This window comes from Gouania willdenowi, chromosome 4 (assembly GCF_900634775.1).
Source record: "Gouania willdenowi chromosome 4, fGouWil2.1, whole genome shotgun sequence".
NCBI lineage: Eukaryota > Metazoa > Chordata > Actinopteri > Blenniiformes > Gobiesocidae > Gouania > Gouania willdenowi.
The window spans coordinates 20,598,298-20,621,993 of record NC_041047.1 but is presented as its reverse complement, the minus strand read 5'-3'; the positions used below and the strand labels follow the sequence as shown (position 1 = coordinate 20,621,993).

Genomic DNA, 23,696 nt, shown 5'->3' with positions numbered 1-23,696 from the left:
TGTTTTTTCTTATTTATAACACCTAAAGTTTTTTTCCCAAAGTACATGAAGAACAAAACAAAACTAACAACTACAGCAACTCTCTATGGGGTATAACATAATCTTGTAATAGTAGCTATTAGGGGTGTGATGATACACTCTGCTCACGAGACGAGACGAGATTTAAAAAAAAAAAAATACAATGACAAAATATATGACTGGACCAACAGACTGAGTTGCACATGCATTTTGATATGTTTTATTACAACTCTTTACATGCATTAAATAAGCATGAGCTTTTAATAAACTTCTTCCACAAATTGAAACAAAAATTTAGAAAAGTTAAAATTTGTATTATTTTTTTTTTCCAAGTGCAAACAATATTACGTGTAAAACCAAATCAAAGTTCTACTCTGTCAATACAGAGTGCAAATAGTGCAAACAGAGGCTGACCAAATGTCATTAACAACATGTTGAAACTACACAGACATGTTCTTTTAACCGTTAATAAACTTCTTCTTCCACAAATTGAAACTAGAACTAAAATTTACTCCTTCTCTTCTTCTTTTCCTTCTTCTGCTTTAGGTTCTGGCAGGCTAGATGTAGCAAAGCTCATTACTGCCCCCCACGGGTCACAAATAGAAGCTTGGATAGCTCACAAAAAAAACGAAAGAAAAAATATATCTTGCGAGACAGATTTTTAACGCGACGAGAAATCTCGTCGAGTTTAATCTCGTCACAATCTGAGTGGTTTTACTATGGAAAATTACTCAATGTGACTAAAACAGGGCTCTACGCTGACATTTTCCCCAAGAGATAAACAGGAGCACAATACTATATTTATCTATAGACAGAAAAATAGGCAGTGCATCACATATTTCTGATTTACATCTTGTCCAACTGCTTTTGTATGATGGCCGTCCAGCACATTTAGACGTAAGCCAGCATTTCACTGCAGGTGTGGGATCAAACTCTTCAACAGAGCAACCCTCCATGAGGATCCTTATTAATTAATAATGAAAATCCTTCATCCTTCATCAAGGACAAAAAGTGGAAAAGAAAAAAATCGACAAAGCCTTTCTACAACAAGGAATCTTAACGACAGTACATCACTAAACTGAAAGCAAGAACCGTCCTGCTCCTCTTCCTTAACTTCCGATCTCCCTCCCAGTTCCTCATCCTCACCTTCACCTGATCACTGTCTTCATCCTGCTTTCCACATTGGTTCCGTGCCCTCTCTTTTCTTTTTTGACAGCCTGTCACCGCTCGTGTGGCACTTGTTGCATTATTACAAAATAGTGGTGTAACAATACATCAATCCACGTCGATACATCTATTAATTAATAAACGATCCAATTACATCAATGCACAATGAAAACAATGCTAAACATCGTCATCTTTAAGATATGCCTTTATTTTGAAAATTCACATAGCGCGTCTGTACGTCCGTGCCACCATTTCCTGCACGGGGATGGTGGCATAACGTAGTAAATGCCATGCAACAACAAAGCCTTGCAACCCCTGCTGCCACCCACATTTGTACACGGTACTATGCGGCTGCCGACCAGTAATGCCCCGCTGCCGCTTCCTGAATGTGGAGCCAACCGCTATAAAACACCAACGAAGAAGACGCAGAAGTATCCTGAGAGTGGCACAGAACCTGCGTTGTTTACATTGTTGCTCAGCAAAGCGAGGAGTGAAGGAGAAAAAGCCACACAAAAAAGATGTCAAAATAATTAACAGAGGAAATTAAATAATAATGAAAGCGCAGCGCTATAGTAGTGATGCTGATTTTAAGACAATAAGGATTGGGTTGAAGAAGGTTGTTTTTGGAAGTCCACTAGAGATATCGATTTAATATTAAAGTAGAAAAAAATGTATCAAAACCATATATGTAGCATTATTATCCATGTACCCTTCGTTATACCGTTTGAAAACCAAATCAAAACAAATAAACCATGTGGTTATTTTTGTTTTACACAAATTCATCATATGCCCCTTAAAATACGTTTTTATACTTTAGTTATATAACAGTGAGGCATCATTAATATGTCAATGTTAAAATAATAATATTAATAATAACATGCCAGTGACATTTTTTTCCCCATCTGGTTACAGTTTGTTACAGTGAACTCAACTGCTTTTAAAGCCATATTTTTGCATTATTAAAAATGTATTGCACCGTAGTAATTTAAATAAAACTAATAGATATTTTTTATCACTCACATAATTCAAGGTCTAACATTGTTAAATGTTACAGAATGGTGGTTATACTGGTTATGTAATGCATGATTCCTGAAAGACCTTAGAAATAAAATGGTCAAATCATATTTCAGTTATTTTTTGGGAGTTGATAATATACATGTAAATGATTGTGTGGCATATGATATCACATATCAATCGCAGGCTTGTGAATCGAATTGAAATCATATCGTGATTGGCTTTGGATGACGATAGGATGCTTGCCAATGTCACAAACATATCAACATCATATCATGATGATTCCAGAAGCCTGCTTTCCATAGTTTCCACAGTGAATTCCAACTCGTGCTCACATGGTGCTGTCCTCCTCTTATAGCATCTTCTCAAGGTATTTAGACGTAGGGACTTCAACTTGTTTTGGTTGCAGTTATCAGCAACTTCACACTCTTAATTCTGTGAGAGACCAGCAGAGTTGTGGTGAAGCCCTGATCACATCTGGTGAAGCTATGGAGCTCCAGGCCTGTTTGTCGGTTTCTGCAACGTTCACAATAAATCATGTGAACATCTGACCAGCAACTCATCATCTTTGGCTCTGAGTTTGTCTCCACAAAAAGGATTAAAAGGAATGTAAGGGGGCATGGGGGATGAGGGTCTTGAACTGACACCAGATGTCTCCATGATCCACCATAGGCGCCCCCTGTTGTAGATGACACGGCATCGTTGCGTAGACCCGTATAGATGGTATTTATCATCACAATGCGCGACTAAATAATTTTTCGCGGTTTCAACACATGGTTTTTAGGATAAATGAGTGTGAAAAGCTCTCACTGTGGAGCCGTTCGGAAGTAAGACTCAATGACATCCAATGCTCGAGACTGCGACCAGATTTTGAAAATCCAAAAGGAGGAAACGGGGAGTTACACGCTGAGGTGTCCGGGCACTCGTAGCAACAGAGCTCATGGGGGATGCGCCTAGTGGACATGGGGTGAAGCAATGTAGATGCTAAATTGGTTATGCTACTGTTAAGTTAATTCTATTAGGTTTTTTTTATTCTGCAGAAATGCAGAATAAACTTGAATTATTAAGTTATTTAAAACATTTTTAAAGAAAAATAAATCTGTGAAGGCAACTGAAAAGTTAGGATAAAGGCAGTAAATGACAGAAGTTTTGTATACTGGTTGAAACTAGTTATTTCCAATCACTTAATGGCTTATCTTTAAGCTTGTATACAACATAAGCAGTTTTTTTTTTAATTTATTTTTTACAAAATAAAACCAACATTTAATTGTTCATTTAGCCTTTACTCATGATTGAGACAAATAATGTATCATAAAAATACATGTATATTTTTTCTTTTTTATATATAACAATGAAGATCAAAAGTCTTTGGATCGTGTACAGGTGTAGTATCTGCACATTTAATCAAATTTTAAATTCTTGGGTAAATTCTTTCCAATTAATTATCAATTTTAAAGCTTATTTTTGCATTGTACAAAGTTTGTTTAAAAGTAGTGCAATAAAAACACAGAGTTTTCCTTAATATGACAAATAATTGTGATTATAATCGTGATTACAACACTGAACAAAAAAATCGTGATTATCATTTTGGCCATAGTCGTGCAGCCATATAGTATCATGGCACTTTGGCAGCAACAAAACATAGGAATGCTCATCCAGCCCTGCTGCATTATAATGAGATAACAATGTTTATTATTCTCCATCAGTGACCAAAACAAGGTGCTGTATGGGAGCCTGAGAGCCCAAAACAGATGGATGCTCATAATGTTAAGGAAATGCTGCCATAATATTGTGACACATGCCATCTGCTGTGACAAAAAACAGCATGCATGTTGTGTGAGTGAATATGTCTGTGCTCAGGGGAGGCTCTGCAATGGTTCGTGTTGTTTTTTTTCCAGAAGAATAGCCTACGAGAGTGAATGAGCTAGAGAAAGACATTTGTATTTCAGGTTTGTGTGTATGAGAGCAAAAAAAGGTATGTACATATCTAGTGGGGTAATACATGTATGGTGTGAGCATCTGTGCGTTTGTGTGTATGATGATTGGCTGCCAGAGGCAAAAAATATTCTTAAGCATAAATTGTACACGAAGAAAGAAGGACACACACACACCACATGTGCACACATGTTACATGCACACAGCCCCTAAATGTAGGACAATCTCTAATTTGATTCTGCCCTGCTCCTCTGAGACGTAATTAAAGCATTAAAAAGCTTTGTGCGGTGCTGAGGCAATTGAGACGGTCTTCAGCGATTAAATGGGATTCATCATTTCAGGAAATTGTTGCCCCACCCAACCACTATAATCCAGCCTCATCGTCAACACACACACACACACACACACACACACACACACACACACACACACTTTTGGCTCCCATCATCTGGTCTGATCCATGTGAAATTTACTGTGAGCCATGATCTCGGTTTTAAATAAGAATCAGGCGGTTTCTGCTTCATAGATCATTTGACAAAAGCGATGGCAAGAGATGGAGATTACAAACGGACTGTGTGTGTGTGTGTGTGATAGCTTTAAGCAAAAAGCTCAAAAATGATCACACAATGTGATTAGACACACTGACAAAACATGAATACAGTACCACATTTAGAAACACGAGCAGTGAGAGTACACAAACACATGCACACACACAGCTCCAACACACACACACACCAGGATATGTTGAAAAACATCCTCAGTATAAGTTTTGCCTGAGGGTAACGCCAGTGTGGGGATTGTATTTCCTGCAGCAGTGCCTGACTGTTTACATCTCTGTCAGGGTGCATTATTCACTGTGTTTGTTTTAGTGTGTGTGTGTGTGTGTGTGTGTGTGTGTGTGTGTGTGTGTGTGTGTGTGTGTGTGTGTGTGTGTGTGTGTGTGTGTGTGTGTGTGTGTGTGTGTGTGTGTGTGTGTGTGTGTGTGGGCGAGAGCATTAGGGGCAGGGATGGAGCCTTGGCATTGTAATCACTTACTAATGACTGGATGTTATCTCACTCTCACATTTAAATGAATGCAGAAGAAACACAGATAAACAGCTGGCCTATTTCTCAATGCCAGGAGGAGCGTTAGCTCCATAGCAACACTCTCAAGGACGCCATTTGAGCCATTCTTATGATCTGTCAATCACAGTTTATCATTGCTCATAAAAAATGAGCAAACATCAATTTCCAGCATTGCCCTCATAAAAGAAAAGAAAGAAAGGGCTTTTTAACTATATTATATTATTGGAGGTCATTTTCAGCTGATTGAACTGATAAGAACAATAAAAGCAGAATTTAAGAAGAATGTGAATTTTACAGAACATTTTACACAAAAGGAAGTTAGGCTTGGTCTATTAAGGTTGTTACTTAACCAAGTCCTAAAATTACTGAAAACAAATAGACTTTAGGTAATGCAACTGGACTTGAATCAAACCCAGTATTCAAGGAAAGTAATTCAGGTCAACCTTTTTAGAAACATACCTCACTATTTAATAAAATATGTTGAATGCTTAATTTTTTTTGGTTCACCAGTAGCAAACAAGAACGTCTGAAGATCATCGCTCACCAAGCAGGTTCATTAAAATTTCCCAGATTAGCGTGTGAATTAAAATATATGAGCTCACTGATCTGGATGACTGACGGGGCTAAATGGCCGACGTTCAGGCTCACCCTGATCAACTTTGTCTGAGCCAAAAGGGGAGACTTGCTGTGTTTGCTCCAGTGTATGTGTGTGTTTGGGGGGTTGTGTCTTCAGCCTCTCAGGACAGGGACTTTAGAGCATTGGGTTAGCCTAATCCTGTTTCAGCCAGGAATTCGATTTTGATTATTATCTCACAAACCGAGAGGAGGCTTACCCCCATTTCTGCTATGTTATTCCAACTACAGCTCACTCATTCACTCACACACACCCTTCCTCCTATTGCAGCCCAACAGATTTGACCTTGTTAAGACGCTTTAAAGGGGATTATTCTACTTTTATCACTTCGAGTGAAGTGCCCCGTAAACAGGGGCTTTGCATGGCTTGCCTTCCCTTCCCTACCAACTCTGTAGAACCATCTTGACCCCTGTGTGCAAGGCTAGCCAAGCACACAGTTCAAACACAAACAGGACAATTTAGCAAAACAAACACAACTTCCATGTGTTGGCAGATTGTGCTGAACAAAACCAAAAATAGCCAGGCATGTGAGCACAATCAGTCACAATAACTTGTGGTACTGCACAAAAACACGTGCACAACCAGATACACACACACACACACACACACACACACCACAGGAAGAGAGTGCACACAGAGAAAAGCCAAGGGAAATGGGCAATTTGTCAAAAGTGGGAAAAGTGGTGAGGCCGACAGGACTGTGGGTTTGGAGAGCATGGCTAAGATTAAAGCCAGGCTTTCAGAGGGGGAGCTTTAAGATTACACCCAGGGCAGTTGTGCAGATGATTGATGCCTGCTTGTAAAAACCAAGGTTATTACTTACAACTGCCAGTGAAGAAGGAGAACACAAGGAGGAACAAGAGAAAGATTTGTCCTAAAGTTCTTTATTGTAGTGAGTGCACAACAAGAGCAGCATGAAAGCAGAATGCTGACAAGCGTGTGAAACCAGAGCACTTAAACTTCAGCTGCACTGCGGTGTCAGAACCAACGTTCATTTGTAAATTAAAACTTCCGAAGGATCACCTGATTGTTAAGTCTCACTCAAGGAAATTAATTCACGTTTTAAAATTGTGATACCCACTTTTATGTTAATTACTATCATGTCAAGTGCTTGTCCAAAAATTTTAAAAGTAGAAGACTTACATTCTTAAACATCAGTGTCAATAATGCGTGTATTACCTTTCATTCACTACATACAAGTGACTGCTGCAATGAGCCAGTAAAATAAACCCAAGCCTCAAAACTAACATGGCTTGTAGCAATCTTTAAATGAGACTTCAACGACGGCTTTTTTTTTGCCACTCTTACATTAGGACTGATTGTTGAATTACACAACTAATAGTTGTCCTGTAGACAGATTCTCTACAGGTGATGGATAACAGTGAAGGAAGCAGGCTTGTAATCAGAGGGTCATTAGTTCAAATCTAACCTTAACCATCACTGTGGGATGTAGAGCAGGTCCCTTAACTCCATCACCGTTTGGATAAAATTCGTCTCTGATTAATGCTCTCTTTGACCAGCCTGTCAAACAATATGTACGACCATATCCTTAGTTGTGCCAAATACCTTACTGGCAAATCTAAAAAAAGTTCGGTATTTTTTGGTCAATCATTTCAGAAAGTAAAATACATACATAATATAGACTCATGACAAGTAATCATTACTCCACAACTTGATCTCTGACCTATTACCGGTGCTTTTACACTGGGATAGTCCCGGATTAGGTGGAATGGACGGAAAACAGCTGATAATTTTATCACCTTGATTATACGTGGTCTGCATTCACGCCACGCGGTGAGGGTTAAGTCTAGCTACTTCCATTGCAAAAAGCACATCATATTTTACGTGAGAATTGACATTTCAGTCTCTTTGCCCACCTGTTACAGTGAAAAATTGTGTTGCAAATAAGTCATATTTTCCCAAAACACACGTGTGGGTATACTCCCTATATTCATAATGCATATTGCAATTCCCACTTGATTTTACTTGTCAAAAAAACTATGACATTGCCATTTCCATTTCAGGAAGTGAATGCCATTTTATCCATCCATTTTCTGCTATGAAGGACTATCGGAGGCCCTATGTCGGGGAAGGACGCAACACTTGTATGTGTATGAATGGGGTCTTGGTGTAATACAGTTTGCATATGGCATTTGTCATTGCTGAGCTGCTTGTACACAGAAAAACATACCGACTACAGAAAGACTCTTGCCTGAATCAAGGGTCCTGCGTTTTGGCTTGACTTCAGGTTGAGAGTGCGACCAGCCCAGGCCAATCAAAGCACCTCCCATGGAGCAGCTTTGTTCTGGCTCACCGCACAGTTCAGCTGTGGGGAAGGGTTAGCCCACCTGCTGCTGCTGCTTCATCCTCCTTCCCCATACCTCCCACATCCTCCTCTTAGGAAGTCACTGTGGAATACTGATGCATTTTGCAGCAAACCCTTCCCCCATATTCAGTCAAAATCCAATGCACACCTGACTGCTTTTAGATTTTGAAATGTTTCTTTAATGCGGTCATTCATGCTCCCGACAAAGAAATCTTTAACAACTGCTTAAAAATTAAATACAGGAAAACCAAAAAGTCTTCCCACTCAATTCCCCCCACACACACATTAACATCTGTCCATTTTTTATAAGTTTTAAGTTATATTTCTTATACTTTTGTACACCCTAATGAGTTTGCTACAAGATTTAATAAAGTCATCAATTTGAAAAGCGATTTCGTTCAGCTAACCCAGATTATTTTGCATATTATTACTCCTTAAAATTGTGATGACAAATAATATATCCAAATATTTTAACTAATTGAAAATCTTCCCAAATGTTGCTTCATAGAACTTGTTTTATAGTGATTAGGGGCAAATGGGGAAACCAGTGCAAGGGCAACATAGTAATGTTGTAGTAGGAGTAACGTGCTTGTGTTAGTCCAGAGAATCAATGTTTCGCTAAATGAAACTCTAAATGATGCTCATCATACATTCTAGGGATTTTGTTTTAAAGTAGAAAACGTGAAAAGTAACATTGTATGTGAATGTTTAGGGGGAAAGACAGCTCACATTGTTGTATTTTTGCAATTTCTAAAAATGGATTGCTTTATCGCTACAGAGTAGGAGTGTGACATGTTGACACTTATTTACAGAAATGTTGCACTAAAATAGTGTCACTGTTCATAGGACACTTTCAATTTATTGTCTTTCAGAGATATAAAATAAAAACTGTATTTTTTCACTTAATCTTTTTTTTCTTATGTCATAGATTATCGCAGATTGATTTCTGACTATTATATTGATAATCGCAGTATTGTCAGATCGTCAGATAATTGTTATCGTGAGCTTTGTATCACGTATCGTATTGTATCGTGAGGTACCCAGAGGTTCCCACCCCTACTACAGATTAGAGCATGAATTACATTTGGTTTGTTGTACATTTGTGGAATCTTTTGATTGAGGAAACAAAACATAGAAGTCACTGTATTGCCTCCATGTTTCTTCTCAGCTTTTTTAAATGAAAGTCACAGTGTCTGTCTGTTGGTGCATGACAAGAGGAGGGCTGCACCAGTCTACACCCCTCTCTTTCATTCAGGCCCATAGCTCTTTGACAATCATCCACTGTGGCCCTCCACAAAAATCAACATCACCTGTGACCTGTGGCCTCTACTCAGCCGTACCAAAGGGGGGTGGGGGGGGGGCATCGTGCGGGGCTGTGTTTGTCATGTAAATCAGCCAGCCTAACCTTAATGACCCAGACATCTGCTGGCCTGCGTGTGTCAAGCCCCACATTCAATTTGTCCCCCAGATACAAAAAACAGATAAGACCCTTGAGGCTGGCAAGAATGTGTGGATGTGTGTGTGTGTGTGTGTGTGTGTGCATTGTGCTTGCATTTGTGTTGATGTAAGGGGAGAATAATTCTTTCATCTCTATTCATGTATTAAAGCCATAATTGCCATCAGTACAGAGCCAAGGTGTATGTTTGTGTTTTCATGCCTTTGTGCGTTTGCCTGTGGTGTGTGTGTGTGTGTGTGTGTGTGTGTGTGTGTGTGTGTGTGTGTGTGTGTGTGTGTGTGTGTGTGTGTACTGAGTGCTGGACTAGAGGAGGGGGGGAGTTTGTTTAATGGGCGAGACAGGGGACCATGGGGATTAAGCTCCCCCAGCTGGAGGCTTTAGAGGAAAGGCTGGGGGCTGTTCTGTTAATTCAAGTGGGCTTAATAATGCCTGTGCACCCTCTGCCCCTGACCCTCCCACCACTACATAAGATCTGGGAGGAAACGCATGATAAAGGAAGACAAGAAGCAGCAGCAGGAGGAGGAGGGGAAGGGAGGGTGTGTGTGTGTGTGTGTGTGTGTGCGTGCGTGCGTGCGTGCGTGCGTGCGTGCGTGCGTGCGTGCTTGGCGGGGTGGTGGTTCGTGTACAACCTGTGACCATCTCGACAGTAGACCACAGGCTCAGGGGAATTGATGAAGAAGAAAAAAAAAATAAATAAATAAAAAAAGAGTTTGCCGCCTCCACATTGTCAGCGTTGTTTTCCAGTAATAGCATCAAATAGTTTTGTTGCTCCACTTTCACACCACAGCCAGCCTTGATGAAACTGGATTTAGATTTACTCTACACTCAACACTGTCAGCTGATTCAGGCACTGTGCTAAAATCAAATGACATTATTTTGTATAAAACTAATCTATCGTAGCTTCCATTGGATCAACGCAGGTTTCTTTTCTTTATATAAGATTTCCTAAATCAATACAAAAAGCCCAAATATATACAAATGGAATAAAGATTCTGTAAAGTATAGCTGGGAAAACAGTGGCCCCGGTGTCAGTTAATGCTAATGAGAAAAAAGATCATATTTAGTGCAATAGCATTGCAGGTCCTCTGATATTCTGTGGTCGTGGAAAATGGATGGTAATATTGTTTGTGGTTTTTGTTTATTTTAAACAAAATCAAGCAGCAATCGCAATACGGTAGGAAACACACCCTCACATGCATGTTTGAGACAATATTACGCATTTATACACAATTTTTAAACATAAACCAGTTGGCAAAAAGACCAAAATGTTAATTCTCATGGAAAATATGACCTAATATGATGATTTATCACAGAGTTCATCTCCTGAAATGAAAATAGCTATACGACATGGACTAAACTCTCACTGACATATTTTGGGACAATATCACCCATTTATACGCAATTTGCCACTGGTTGACCTAATCTGTAGCAACTTTAGCAAACGGACAGACATCAAATCTCGCGCCAAACCTTGAGTGATTTCAGCGTGCGCATTGGGCGTACTTCTACAGCTGAGATATATGAAACAATGGTTAATGCAATTCACTGCATTAAGCATGATTTAAATATGATTAAAGTTTAAAAGGCAGTAATAACATTTAATCAGGGAATGCCAACGAAACTGGAACAAAACAGGAAAGGTTAAGGGTAAACTCTAAAATGGAATTGGGGAAATTTTTAAAAGGTAAATTCATCAGGAATTTTTCACAGCATTGCCATCGGCACAGATAATTTAGTGAAGCAAAGCTTACGTTTGTTCCAGCCTTACTTAAAAGCTAAAGGTTATTTGTTGAATTGGGGGGGGGGGGGGGGAGACAGCATAGCCATGCATGCTGATGTACAGTTGACTTAACAGGCGTACCGTAGTTTTGTATGAAGTAAAGATTGACAGTGACTCGAGATATGTTTGCAAAATGTTTTAATGTTTCAGTGTCAAGTTTTTCGGCAACAAGCAGTGGCTGAAATAACAGGTCATTTCTTTTATATAATTCTAAAAGACAACGCAACAAAATCAAGTTACATGTATTCTGTTTTTTTATTTTGCAGAAATGCTGTACTTGAAATAACTTAACAGTAGCATAACCAACTTAGCATCTACATTGCTTCACCCCATGGAATTCAATTCAGAGGGTCCAGCTCTTATAGTGGGGTCTCCGTCCTAACCCTCTTCTCTGCAATATTTACTCTACAAGGAGCCATTTTGCCTCATCTCACTTGGATTAAAGTCCTCACAGGGCCGAAATAATACCTTCTCAATGATTTTTTATTGATCATGTAAATGGCACCTTAAAAACAGTTTAAAATAAAATAAAATAACATCAAGAAATAAAACAGTATCTTGCATCTTCAAATTCTTACGCAGCTCAGTTTACATGAACACAATGTTATATAGAAAAATTTTTTTTTTAGTTAATGTATTTAAAGGGCCAGAAATAGTAACTTGAATTTGATAATGCATGATCATGTGGTCAACACATGCTAAAATCTTACCACACATAAAGCATATTTAACCGGCGCATTGGTGGTTAATTTAATCTGTCCCCACACAATTAAAATATTTATTTTCTTCCAGAATAGTGTTTTTGTTGGTTTATTTATCTTACCAGGGATTCAGAACTTAATGTTAGCCACAGGTGCAAGGAAAATGATTTTCTATAGATGTTGCAGGAGGTGAAGTAGGAAGGTGACCACGTCATTGCACGTGATTTCTTTTTAGGTTAACAAATTGTATTGTCATGAATCATTAATATCCTCTGTAAAAAAATAATAACTCTATTTCAATATTTTTCTTGAAGCTATAGGGAGCCATTGCAAAAGAGTCAAAGAGCCACATGGGGCTCCAAAGCCACAGGTTCCAGACCCCTGCCCTGAGAGAACCACAGCTGAACATCTGGCCTACATCAGAGTCCATCAGTTCGGGCCCCTCGATGCTGGCTCTGACAAGGCCCTCCACAGTATCAGTGTGAAGACTGACCCTCATATTGGACTTTATCCCCATTTTGTTTTGAGAAGCCTTTCATGCAGACTGCAGCTGATAGTGGGAGCTGCGCTGCGCGTGTACGTTCTCTCACTCTGCGCGCTCTTCCCCACCCCCCACACCAGGTCCAATAAGCGCGTTCCAAATGCGCTACATCACTCCGCTCGGTGCGCTTAGTGTGCTCTACCCCCCGCCCCCGACCAACGTCCACTAGGCGCGCCTCCCACACACTCTGTTGCTACGCATTTGAGCATGGATGCTGAGGCATATGGAAACTCCCCATTTCCTCCGTTTGGATTTTCAAAATAAGGTCACCCTACATACTCGCACAGATGCGACCGAATTAAATTTTCACTCGCACACATTGAAAAAATACTTGAGACTGCGACCAATTTGGTCTCAGTCCCTTTAGTGTCCAAGTTTGCAACAATTATTACCACAGTACCGAATAAAAAAAAAAAAAAAAACGAGAAAATCCCCTCTACATTGCTGAAAACTGACCGTAGGAGAGCAAAATTACAATGTTAAGGGCCCCTACTCACAACAGTGCTGGCGAGAACCCTGGGAGCTTTTACCTTTGTTCAATCATCCTAAATTAATAACACTACTTATGGCATGATAGTTATGACATTGATTAATTTATATTAGTGATTAGTGCTTGTATGACAATGACACAGGGACATTAGAATGGATGTGAGAGCTAGATTGATATAGCGGAAAAGTACACAATCATTGCAGAATCTGAAAAGCTTTTGTTCACATTAAATTCACTCTGTCACTCTGCCGAGAGCGGAGAAAAATAAAGTAGGAAGCAGATCCGTCTGTGACTGGGTAAGTTAGAGAGATCCATCATCTGTCATTATGAGACAGCACTGTTAGTCTCTCATCCTCTAGCTCATTATCTTTGGCATTCACATCTATATGGGTGTCACACATCCCTAGCATCCTTACACCCCTGTGACAGCAGCAGCAGCTGAAGATCGGCATGATCTGAAAAGAGGAGACATGCATGCATGTACAAAATAAAAGCCCCATAAGACAGAGGGTGGAGGGGTTTTCTCACTGACGTATTTGTCAAAGACAGGAAACGAGTGACTGCTGGAAGTCAGTTAAGCCTGAACCAGCTGCAGCTGAGCTCAAGAGACGTGCTAAATTCCCAAACCCCATTTCTAATCCTGTGCACGGGGTCTTAATACTCAAATCAAGCAGCACAAGGGCACTCAATTGGATTAGAAAATTAACCTCCTAGAAAGCCAGGCGAGCACAGTGTCCCAGCTGCTCTCACCTTGGTAAAGGTGACTTAAGTCTAAAATCTACAACATGTGACTGCAAGAGCACTTCTAGGGGCTTCGATTTTCCATGATCACGGATAACAGATGGAAATGTGAAGCAAGTGTCTGGAAGACGTAAACCACATTTATTTTTGTAGTATGCTGCAAAATCTCGCACTACGAAAGTGAGACAGCACGGTGCTGCATGATCTCACAAGGTTTGAGCATACCCTTTCAACATCAAGCATCAAAAAATACAAATACTATAAATAATATTCGATGATTGCACAAAACAACTTGTCAAAAAGCCTTTGCTTTGCTGCAATATGCACAAAATTAGGCCTGAAATGAATTGTCGAATAAACCGACTAAATCGATTCACAAAATAAACCCAAGAAAATTATGCATCATTTTTAGACCACTGGCTCTGGTTTTTGCTCTTTGATGCATTGTGCTCCGTCCGCCCAAGCTGCTTTCAATTCAGCATATTCCCACTTCCGCTATACACGTCTGCCCCTCCACGGGCTGCCCCAAGCTTGCACCGTCTGGCGGAAAAAAAGGCAAAAATCCAAGTTTACTTTAAGAAAGACAGTGACCTACAGTGTTGGATTGGGCGGTAATGATCCTTGCCTTGATTGCCAAATGCCGTAAAAGTGTTGGATCATTACACACTCAACAAAAAGATTGCAGTGTGTGGTGTTTGTTGTAAAGCAGTTTTAGCAATTCATAGCAGCACTTTGTATACAGCAGCAGCTGCACTTTAACACAGCAGACTTACCAAAAGGTAACCACAGGTCAGGTTTATTATTATCTTGGCAAAACCCTTGTTAATTAAGGCAGATTTACCTGTAAATATGGATCTAAAACAATATGTTTTCAGTTTTCATTGCATATGAAACAAAAGCAACCATGTGATTTCTCTTAAATGGTTAATCAACTAAAAATTGACAGATTAATCAATTACCAAAGAATCATTGCTTGCATCCCTACACAAAATGTACCCATACAATAGAACCCCAATTCCAAACAAAACGTACTGATTTGCAAATCCTTTTCAACCTATGTTTAAATTATTACACAGCAAAGACAAAATATTTAATGTTAAAACTGAAACTTTATTATTTGCAAATATTGACTTATTTATTTGTTGATGCCTGAAACACAAAAAAAGCTGAGAAATGGGCATGTTTACCACTGTTTTAGATCACCTTTCTTTTTAACAACACTCAATAAGCATTTGGGAAATAAGGGCACTAATTGTTGAAGCTTTGTAGGTGGAATTATTTCCCATTCATGCTTGATGTATAATTTTAGTAGCTCAACAGCCCATGGTCTCCATTGTTGTATTTTGTGCCACACATTTTCAATGGGAGACAGGTCTGGACTGCAGAACAGTCTCGTACCTGTGGTCTTTTACTACAAAGCCACATTGTTGAAACAAGAATGTGGCTTGGCATTATCTTGCTGAAATTAGCAGGGATGTCCCTGAATAAGACGTTGCCTTGATGGCAGCATATGTTTCTCTAAAACTTGTATGTACCTTTCAGTATTAATTATGCCTTTACAAATGTGCAAGCTACCCAGGCCATGGGCACTAACACATCCTCATACCAGGAGATAATGGCTTTTGAACTTTGCGCTGATAACAATCTGAATAGTCCTGCTCTAAATTGGCCCGAAGAACATGACATCCATGATTTTCAAAAACAACTTTGTTTGTGGACTTGTCAGACCACACCACACTTTTCCACTTTACTTCAGCCCATCTCAGATGAGCTCGGGTCCAAAGAAGCTGGCGGCATTTCTAGATGTCGATTTACATTTTGCATGGTAGAGTTTTAACATGCACTAGTAGATGTAGCGACAGTGTTCAAGAGCCCACGGTAAAATCTTTTACAAAATGTGATTGGTTTTTAATGTAGTACCGCCTGAGGGATCGAAGGTCACTGGAAATCAAAGTTGGCTTTCGGCCTTGCCACTTAAATTCAGAGATTTCTGTAGATTCTCTGAATCTTTTGATGATGTTATGGACTGTAGATGATGATTTAAAATCCTTACATGCCTTGCAATTGTAAATTGAGAAACATTGTTCTTAACCTGTTTAGAGTCTTTGCTCACAGTTGTTCACAAAGTGGTGAACCTTGCCTCATCCTTGCTTGTGGACGACTGAGCCTTTTTGGGGATGTTCCCATTATACCAAATCATGACACTGACCTGTTTCCAATTAACCTATTCACCAGTGGAGGTCTCAAACGGGTTTTTGAGCATTCCTCAATTTTAAGAGTCTTTTGGAACGTGTTACAGGCATTAAATTAAAAAAAAAATAAAAATAAAAAAAATAAATAAATAAAAAAATAATAGTATAATAGTTATTGGTCCATGCCATTTTTAGGATAATTTCACCTTCCTACCACCTCTATTTACTGGTTGCCCTTTTGCCAGAACTACATAAATTTAGAGGCTGCCAAATATTCTCACCAAAAGAAAAGTTTAAGTTTTTTTACCTTTGTTGAAACTTTTGTTTTTGACGATGCCATATCGACAATTACAGAAGACACTATCGTAACTGACTAAAAAAAGGAATATTTGATTTTCAAATTTAAGGTACATGATGATCCTGCAATGGCTTGGATTTTGCATGCCTTTAGAAAGCAGCCAGAGACATAATGTAAAAATAGTGCAAAAAATGTCTGACTTTTGTAAAGCACGTTGGAAAATTGGTAAAATGTATAGAATATACTTGGACACCATTGTCATAGTATTAAATAATGTTTCATAAATTTGCAAGTACAAATACTTAATCTTGAAGACGAAACTGAATGAATTACTTTAACAATGCAAGAACCTTAAAAGAGATGGTTACCTTGAACATGCTTTCAAGCCTTCATATAAAATTTCTGAAAACCATTTGAATAAGTTTAATCTTTCTTCATGTAATAATGTTCCAAGAAAACAGTAACCAGTGTGACATTAAAACAACCAAGGAAGTGATCAAAATGGCCTCAAAGCCGCTGTGCATGCTCAACCAAAGAAGCTCTTCAGCCTGTGCTAGGCTTTAAGTAATAAATCGTTAAAAGGGATATGTGGTGATTTAGTTTGACAGCTTAAATTAGAACCCATCACACTCTCGGGGAAGCTCACTGTAAATTACCTTCTACAACACTTTAATTTCAGCAGCACACATACAAAATAAATAAATAAACCATAGCAAACTCAGATCCGTGTCCAAATACATCTTCTATGCTTCACCTTGCTTTAGCATATTTTCAGTATTTGCTTTCGAGGCCTCCTAACAGAAATAATTGCAACTTTCCACAGCAAACATTTGATGACTGTGGAAGTTTCTACCCTGCAATCAATTGGTCAATGATCTCAAAACTGACAATTATGATCCATTGAGGATCTTGCACCTATTTCTCACTTTAAATTAGAATAACTCACTGTTCTCCAATGGGAGCCTTTCACAGCCTTGCCGTTTGTTTCCAGATCACCATGTGGAGTTGAGCATCATTTAACACTGCAGATGAACTTGACGAGATAAACTGCTTATACAGGATTTCACTGATCTGACAAGCAATGCTGCAAGCAGAAGAGCTCAAATCCCTAAACCATGTCTCCAATCCGGCTGCCACAGGCTGACTGCCAAAGGGCAAAGCGTTCATGTCACAACACGTTCAGGTTTTAGGTGTATGCAAAGATTACATTATCCCTCCCACAATTAAAGATCTAATGATGGCAAAAAAAAAAAAAGAAAATAAACTTCTCCAACAAACAAGAAAGCATCATTCACCCCATTAGCAGCCTTCATTTTTTTTATGAATTAGCAACTTTGATGTGAATAATACCAGTACACGGACAAGGTGCCCGGGTTACCATATTTGAAATGCAAATAAGTTTTAGTTGACGACATGAATATGCAAAAGAGCTCTGCTACAAGTACAAGTAAGATAATCACAAATCTGCATGGATAAAAATCAATAGTTGTGTGACAGAGTTAAAATGCACATCTGACCAATGAACAGAGAGGCCTCCTCCCTGATGAATGTATGTATGAGTTTCTGTTACCATGGTAACAAGATTTAAGGGATGTGCAATCATAAAACAACCAACCACTGCATTTACTGGAGACACAATGAAAGAGCAAAGGCAGTTGCATTTCTTCTTTCCTGATGATGGTGACTGTTTGTTCCATCAACACTAAACCATCAGCACATCCTTTATTTCATCAAAAAACCTTAATCTTCCTCTCCTCCTCTTTCCAGGAAGCTCCTTTTGCAACATTATGGGATAAAAAATAAAAAAAAACACAACTAAAAACAATCTCTGTACATATATATATATAAAGAAATCCAAACACTCTTTGATCCAATCTTCAAACTGGTCCCCCTGAACCAGGGATGTCAAACTTATATTAGTTCAGGGGCCAAATACAGAGAAGTTTGGTCCCAAGTGGGCCACAGATTTTTTGTAGGAAAACGAGTAATTTCAACATTATTGTGTCCTAGTTTACACTTCTACATACACATAAAATACAAAATGTGTAAGAAACCGACCATATCCAAGCAGTAAGTGATAAATATCAGTCCTAACAGAATCTTCAGTTTAAATTTCCTAGATTGTGTGACAAATTTCTATATAATTAAGGGAAACATTGTGTCAGAATTTGAGGAAAATTTTAAGAATCTTGAGGTTTTTGCTTTTCATCAGTTTAACATTAAAAAAATGACTGCATTCATGTGATATGAGCACCAGGGAAACTGCGAGCCCCTGGTAATATTGTTCAGTTTCATTTGCACAATGATTCTTATTTTCTCCTGCGGGCCTAATTGGATGCTCCAAAGGGCCGAACACTTTGACAGGTGTTCTAAACTGTTCTACATGATTGCACAGTATCGTGTGCAATCTAATTGTCCATCGAGGTTACGTCATGTTTAACACAAAATATGTTTTGCATCCTGTTTCTTAAACAGAGACACTGTGTCCAATCAATACATATTGGAGAATCTCATAAACCTTCCCTTTAAGTTAGTGCCAAGTTTCTCTTCCTCTTACCCTGGCCCCCATTCACGCCACCCTGGTTGCCATTTCTACTGCAGATATTTAATGCACAATTCACTTGTTGGTTGATCTTTGATATCCAGTCATCCATCATGACCACCTCCGCCTTGCTTCTCCATCTTTTCTACCCGTCTCACATTAGTGGCACATTTTTTGCTCTTCTTCTGCTGATTTTTCTTCATCTACGCTACAGAGCACCTTTCCAGTGTCTTATTTCTTGAGGACTGATGTGAGTAAATATATGATTTAGGAATGACTGTTGGATAAATGACACTTGAGTGTAAGGAACAGCATATAACTGTGAAATATGACAGCAATCAAAGCACTGATGTGATGTGGGAAAAATAAACCACGATGCTGAAGTAAGGCTGGGTGGTATGGACCAAAACTCATGTCAATATTTTTTCTCAAAACTGCGATGTAAGATATAATAAAGATCTATTTATTTCAAATAATGTCTGACCAGAGAGACAATTCAAGGTTCAATTTGCTGATGCAAATGACCACATTGGCACAAACAGTTGCACAATGTGTGGTAATTTTAGCTTTTTCTCCTTTAAGGGACAGCCCGTGTGAGTGAGTTCTGTAGTGAAGCTTGTTTAGATGAAAATCTAGGGTAGCAAAAGCAGCAACTCCTAAAACAAGTAGTTTAAAACAATACAAGCTATAAAATATAGGCTGTTGCTATTGGTCCGGACCGGACGTCAGACAATCCTGGCTATAGTTCCAGCACTTTTAGTAAGCCGAATGCTGGTAGTTCTGTCACCGCCGAATCAGTGTCCTTTTTTTTTTAGCCCTAACCCAGGAAATACCCTAAAATGTTTTTTTTTTTTTTTTGTATGTGCATTTTTAAAGGTGGAATTTGCCATGTTAAATATGTTAAAAGAAAAAAAAAAAAATATATATATATATATATATATATATGAGAAGTGGTATTTGAACCCACGGCAGCGGAAGGAAGAATCCTTGAGTCTAGAGCCTTAGACCACTAGGCCTTCCTTTCAAGGTGATAACACAGGCACATTGCGCTTATGTAAAAAGGTCGGGCAGTGACGGAACTCCACATGCCGGTATAGTGTAGAATAAATCTACTGTGCCAATTTCCTATGGTAGACAATGGGCATGCGCACCTGGTGAACATTGCATGCGCGTCCGATATGTTGAAAAAAGGTAGGAATATTTCTTTCAATTTCTAGGGTTAGAATTATAGTAGGAAAATCATAGTAGGAAATAGTAGGGAATCATAGTAGGAATATTTAAGGTAGCAAAACATAGTATGTGTACGTGTAAATATTTACAACGCTATTAGTGTGCATACACCTGTAGGAGGCTTTCACGCACAGGATTATTTTTCACTACACCGGAACTATAGTGAGGTTTGTCTGAGGTCCAGAACTATAGACACTTCGTAAAATATATCGTTATAGGGAATATTGTAATTTTCTATATCACCAAAATAGAAAACTCGATATATCTTGAATCTCAATATATCGCCCAGCCCTACATGCTGAAGTTCAGCAGCTTGCTTTCAGAATAGCTAAAAAGTAAAAAAAAAAAAAAAAAAAAGAAAAAGAAAAATAACAACAACATTGTACTGAAAGAGGAAAGACGCCTGATGAACGATTTAACCCAAACATGCGGTCTAATGCTAAGTTGTATGATGAACGTCAGTGTTGATCACAAACAGCCAATAAAAGTCCACTTACTGAGTGTCTTGATTGTGGAAACATCATGTCAGTTCCTTAGTTATTGTAGTCCTTCCAAAACAGGATTAACTATGTATTTCCTCCTGCCTTGGTCCCTTTGTCCAAAGCTAGCTTGGTCTCCACTGGAGCTGTCCAGTGTTAGCAGGATGACAAGCTAACGGTGGCTAACGGACACCCCCTTCGCCTCCAAGAAAACACCCGGAATAAGTGATGCACTTGTCGGAGGTGAACGAAGCAGATAAGCCAGTGTGTTACCGGGAGTAGAGGTGCTCACTGACGGCTGTCCCGGCTCCGCAAGACTGTGTGAGCGTGTGGGCAGGGTATCATTCCTCAGTGGCTAACAGCTAGCTGGTTGTTCGAAAGCTGTCAGTCAAAATGATTCATGCTGTAGCGAAGCTTTCCGCCTGGATGCACAGGCGGCTGCAGCTCAACGCATGTATATTAATAACCTCACGCGCACACGCACAGTGCACGGTGCTGTATGGATGACGGGGCGGCCCGACGGTGGTTTTCTTTCTCCCTAAAGCTCTTACTTTGAACAGGACTCTTTAAAAAAAAAAAAAAGTGAAAAAAGATTTGTAATTGTTTTGTTTTTTTTCTGTTTTTCAAAAAACACAAAAAAGGACAAAATGTCTGCGGGTTCGTTTGAGTTGAATCCGCTCCTCCTCCTCCTCCTTCTTCTTCCAGTGCTGCACACACACACACAGTAGACACAGAGACGGTCCTTCAGCGGTGGTTCACACACTTTAGTCCGTGTGTGAGAACAGGACCGTGGACACCACGGACGGACAAGACACAGCCTCAGTTCTTTGGTTCTCCGACGAGCTGCTGGACGCCTACACGGCCACAGAGTAGAGCGTAGAGAGCAGAGCAGATCTATACACTGTTTATCTATGTTCAGACACCATGTGTGAGCAGACAGCGCCCCCTGTGGACAGAGCACTACATCACATGACCACACGTCACATAAAGGTTTGACTGGAACCAAAAGTTCTTAAATCTTGCGTCTGGACCCAAAAGTAAGTCGTGAGTACCTTTATATACTTTTAAAAGTGGCATATTTTAAAAAACCAAAAGGTTTGATCTTTAAACTTTTTTTTTTTGTTTTTTAATGCAATATCAATCACAGAACAATAGTTCTAGTGATTGATAACTAGTGATGGGCAATATATCGTGATTCAAGCTATATCAGTTTCTATTTTGGGGATATAAAAAATTACAGTATTGCCTGTATATATATATATATATATATATGACACGTTGTAAATATCTGTATCATGTATCATATTTGTACATTTGTAATATCTGTATCATATTTGTATATAATTATTATTATGATTATTATTATTATTATTATTATTATTAATGATAATAATAATAATCTTACTTATTTTTTACCATTGTAATGTGTGTGTACCTGGCGCAGACGGGCACTGCAGGCCCCAGGGACGCGCCAAGCAGCACAACCGGAGAACCCCAGCGGCACCCCCCGAACCATGCCGGCCATACGGAGCACGGCATGACCCACCCCCCACCCAGGCGGAGCCAGGCACCAGCCACATCCCCCAGCAGTCCAGGAGGCGACCCCTGCCGCCAGCCGGCCCAGAGCGACCCGCCACGCCAAAGCAGGTGGCGGCCGAGCAGGAGAGAGGCCAGCTCCCACACCAGGGCCAGCACAGGCCCACACGACACCACGACATAGCACCCTCCACAGGTGGGCGGCCCCGGCCCCCCTGACAAGAGAGGACACCACCAACCACCCAAGCAGGGCCACCCCGCCAGCCACGGACCGATAGGCAGGCGAACCCATGCACCCCCAGCCAGGCACCGCAACCCCACACCAACGTCGCCAGTAGTATAATAAATATAATATTAAAGAATAAACTAACAAATGTTTCTGTGTACCTCCTGAGAGGTGTTCAACACATATACTGGTATACGATGCACTGGAACGCCTTGGGATGTGGGATAAAACTCATACTGGGCTTAACTTCAGACACGTTAATCCCAAATACCTGCTTTAGGTACTACCACTCACTCATTCCCCCTGTTCACAGCCACCACCATTATAGCTAAGCTTCACACTTGTCACTATACTGGCTTGATTACACAACATAAGCACAATATATTCTACAACTTCACATCTCACCCTCACTGTATAACAATCTATTCTTCCCCACCGTTTTTATTTCCCATCTTGAGTCTCTCCTCCCTTCCCCCTCCCCCTCCACTTAGGCGTGACACTGCTCTCCCTTTTTATATCCTCCCTATAATAAAAGATTTCTTACCCTTCCTTAGGGAGGACTGGTGATGGTCACAAATAATTTATTTTCCTTCTAATTTTAATTACTTTAATTTCCTTTACTCTATTATTTCCCTGAAGGGAAATTATGTAACACTCTGTTATTTTTTTAGGGACATGCTTCTCACACACACAGGCCCGAATCACACACATGCACAAAAAGGACCTGTGAACATGCATCAATGCATCAATGGAGAGATGTCAGAGTGGGGCTGTTTCCACAATGAAGGGAGCGCACCAGAGCAGTGTTGGGGTTTGATGCCTTGCTCAAGGGCACCTCGACAGTGCCCTGGCACCTCTCCAACTACCAGAGCAACTTCTGTATTTTGGTCCGCATTGGGACTTGAACCGGCCACCCTCCAGTTTCCAACCCATGTCTCTACGGACTGAGCTGCTGCCACCAATAAAATAAATCAATTTATTTCATTGCAATAACAAAACATGCATTGCTGTCTCATAATGATTCCACTTCTTGTAGTGTTGACCTTTGACAGCATGTGCAGACAAGTAAAAAAAAAAAAAAAATATTATAGTTTTTTTTTACGTGCACACATACTTTTTTCATCCAGCAATAATAGTTTGTGGCACAACTCTTTAAAATACACCAAAAGGTGAAGTTCACATTCTAAAACATGCCAAACATCAGAAATAAATGAATAAAAAAGCCCAAATTCAAGGTTAATGTTGGCGAGACAGGAAAGAGTTTAGATGAGCTTGCAGACATAAATAAATTATGTACTTGCAATAAGAATTAAAGGTTAAGGGGT

At 39.6% G+C, this 23,696-nt stretch overlaps 1 protein-coding gene across 2 annotated transcripts in view; it reads right to left on the bottom strand.

Annotated features, from left to right (window-relative positions):
- Positions 1–21,522, bottom strand: part of tle5 (TLE family member 5, transcriptional modulator) — a 47,511-nt gene extending 25,989 nt beyond the window's left edge. For both annotated transcript variants that reach the window (XM_028444446.1, XM_028444447.1), the window contains exon 1: positions 20,628–21,522. In XM_028444446.1, coding sequence (XP_028300247.1) covers positions 20,628–20,654 — 27 coding nt within the window. In that variant the 5' untranslated portion in view covers positions 20,655–21,522. The remainder of the gene's footprint in view (positions 1–20,627) is intronic.
- Between the last annotated feature and the right edge of the window lie 2,174 nt (positions 21,523–23,696).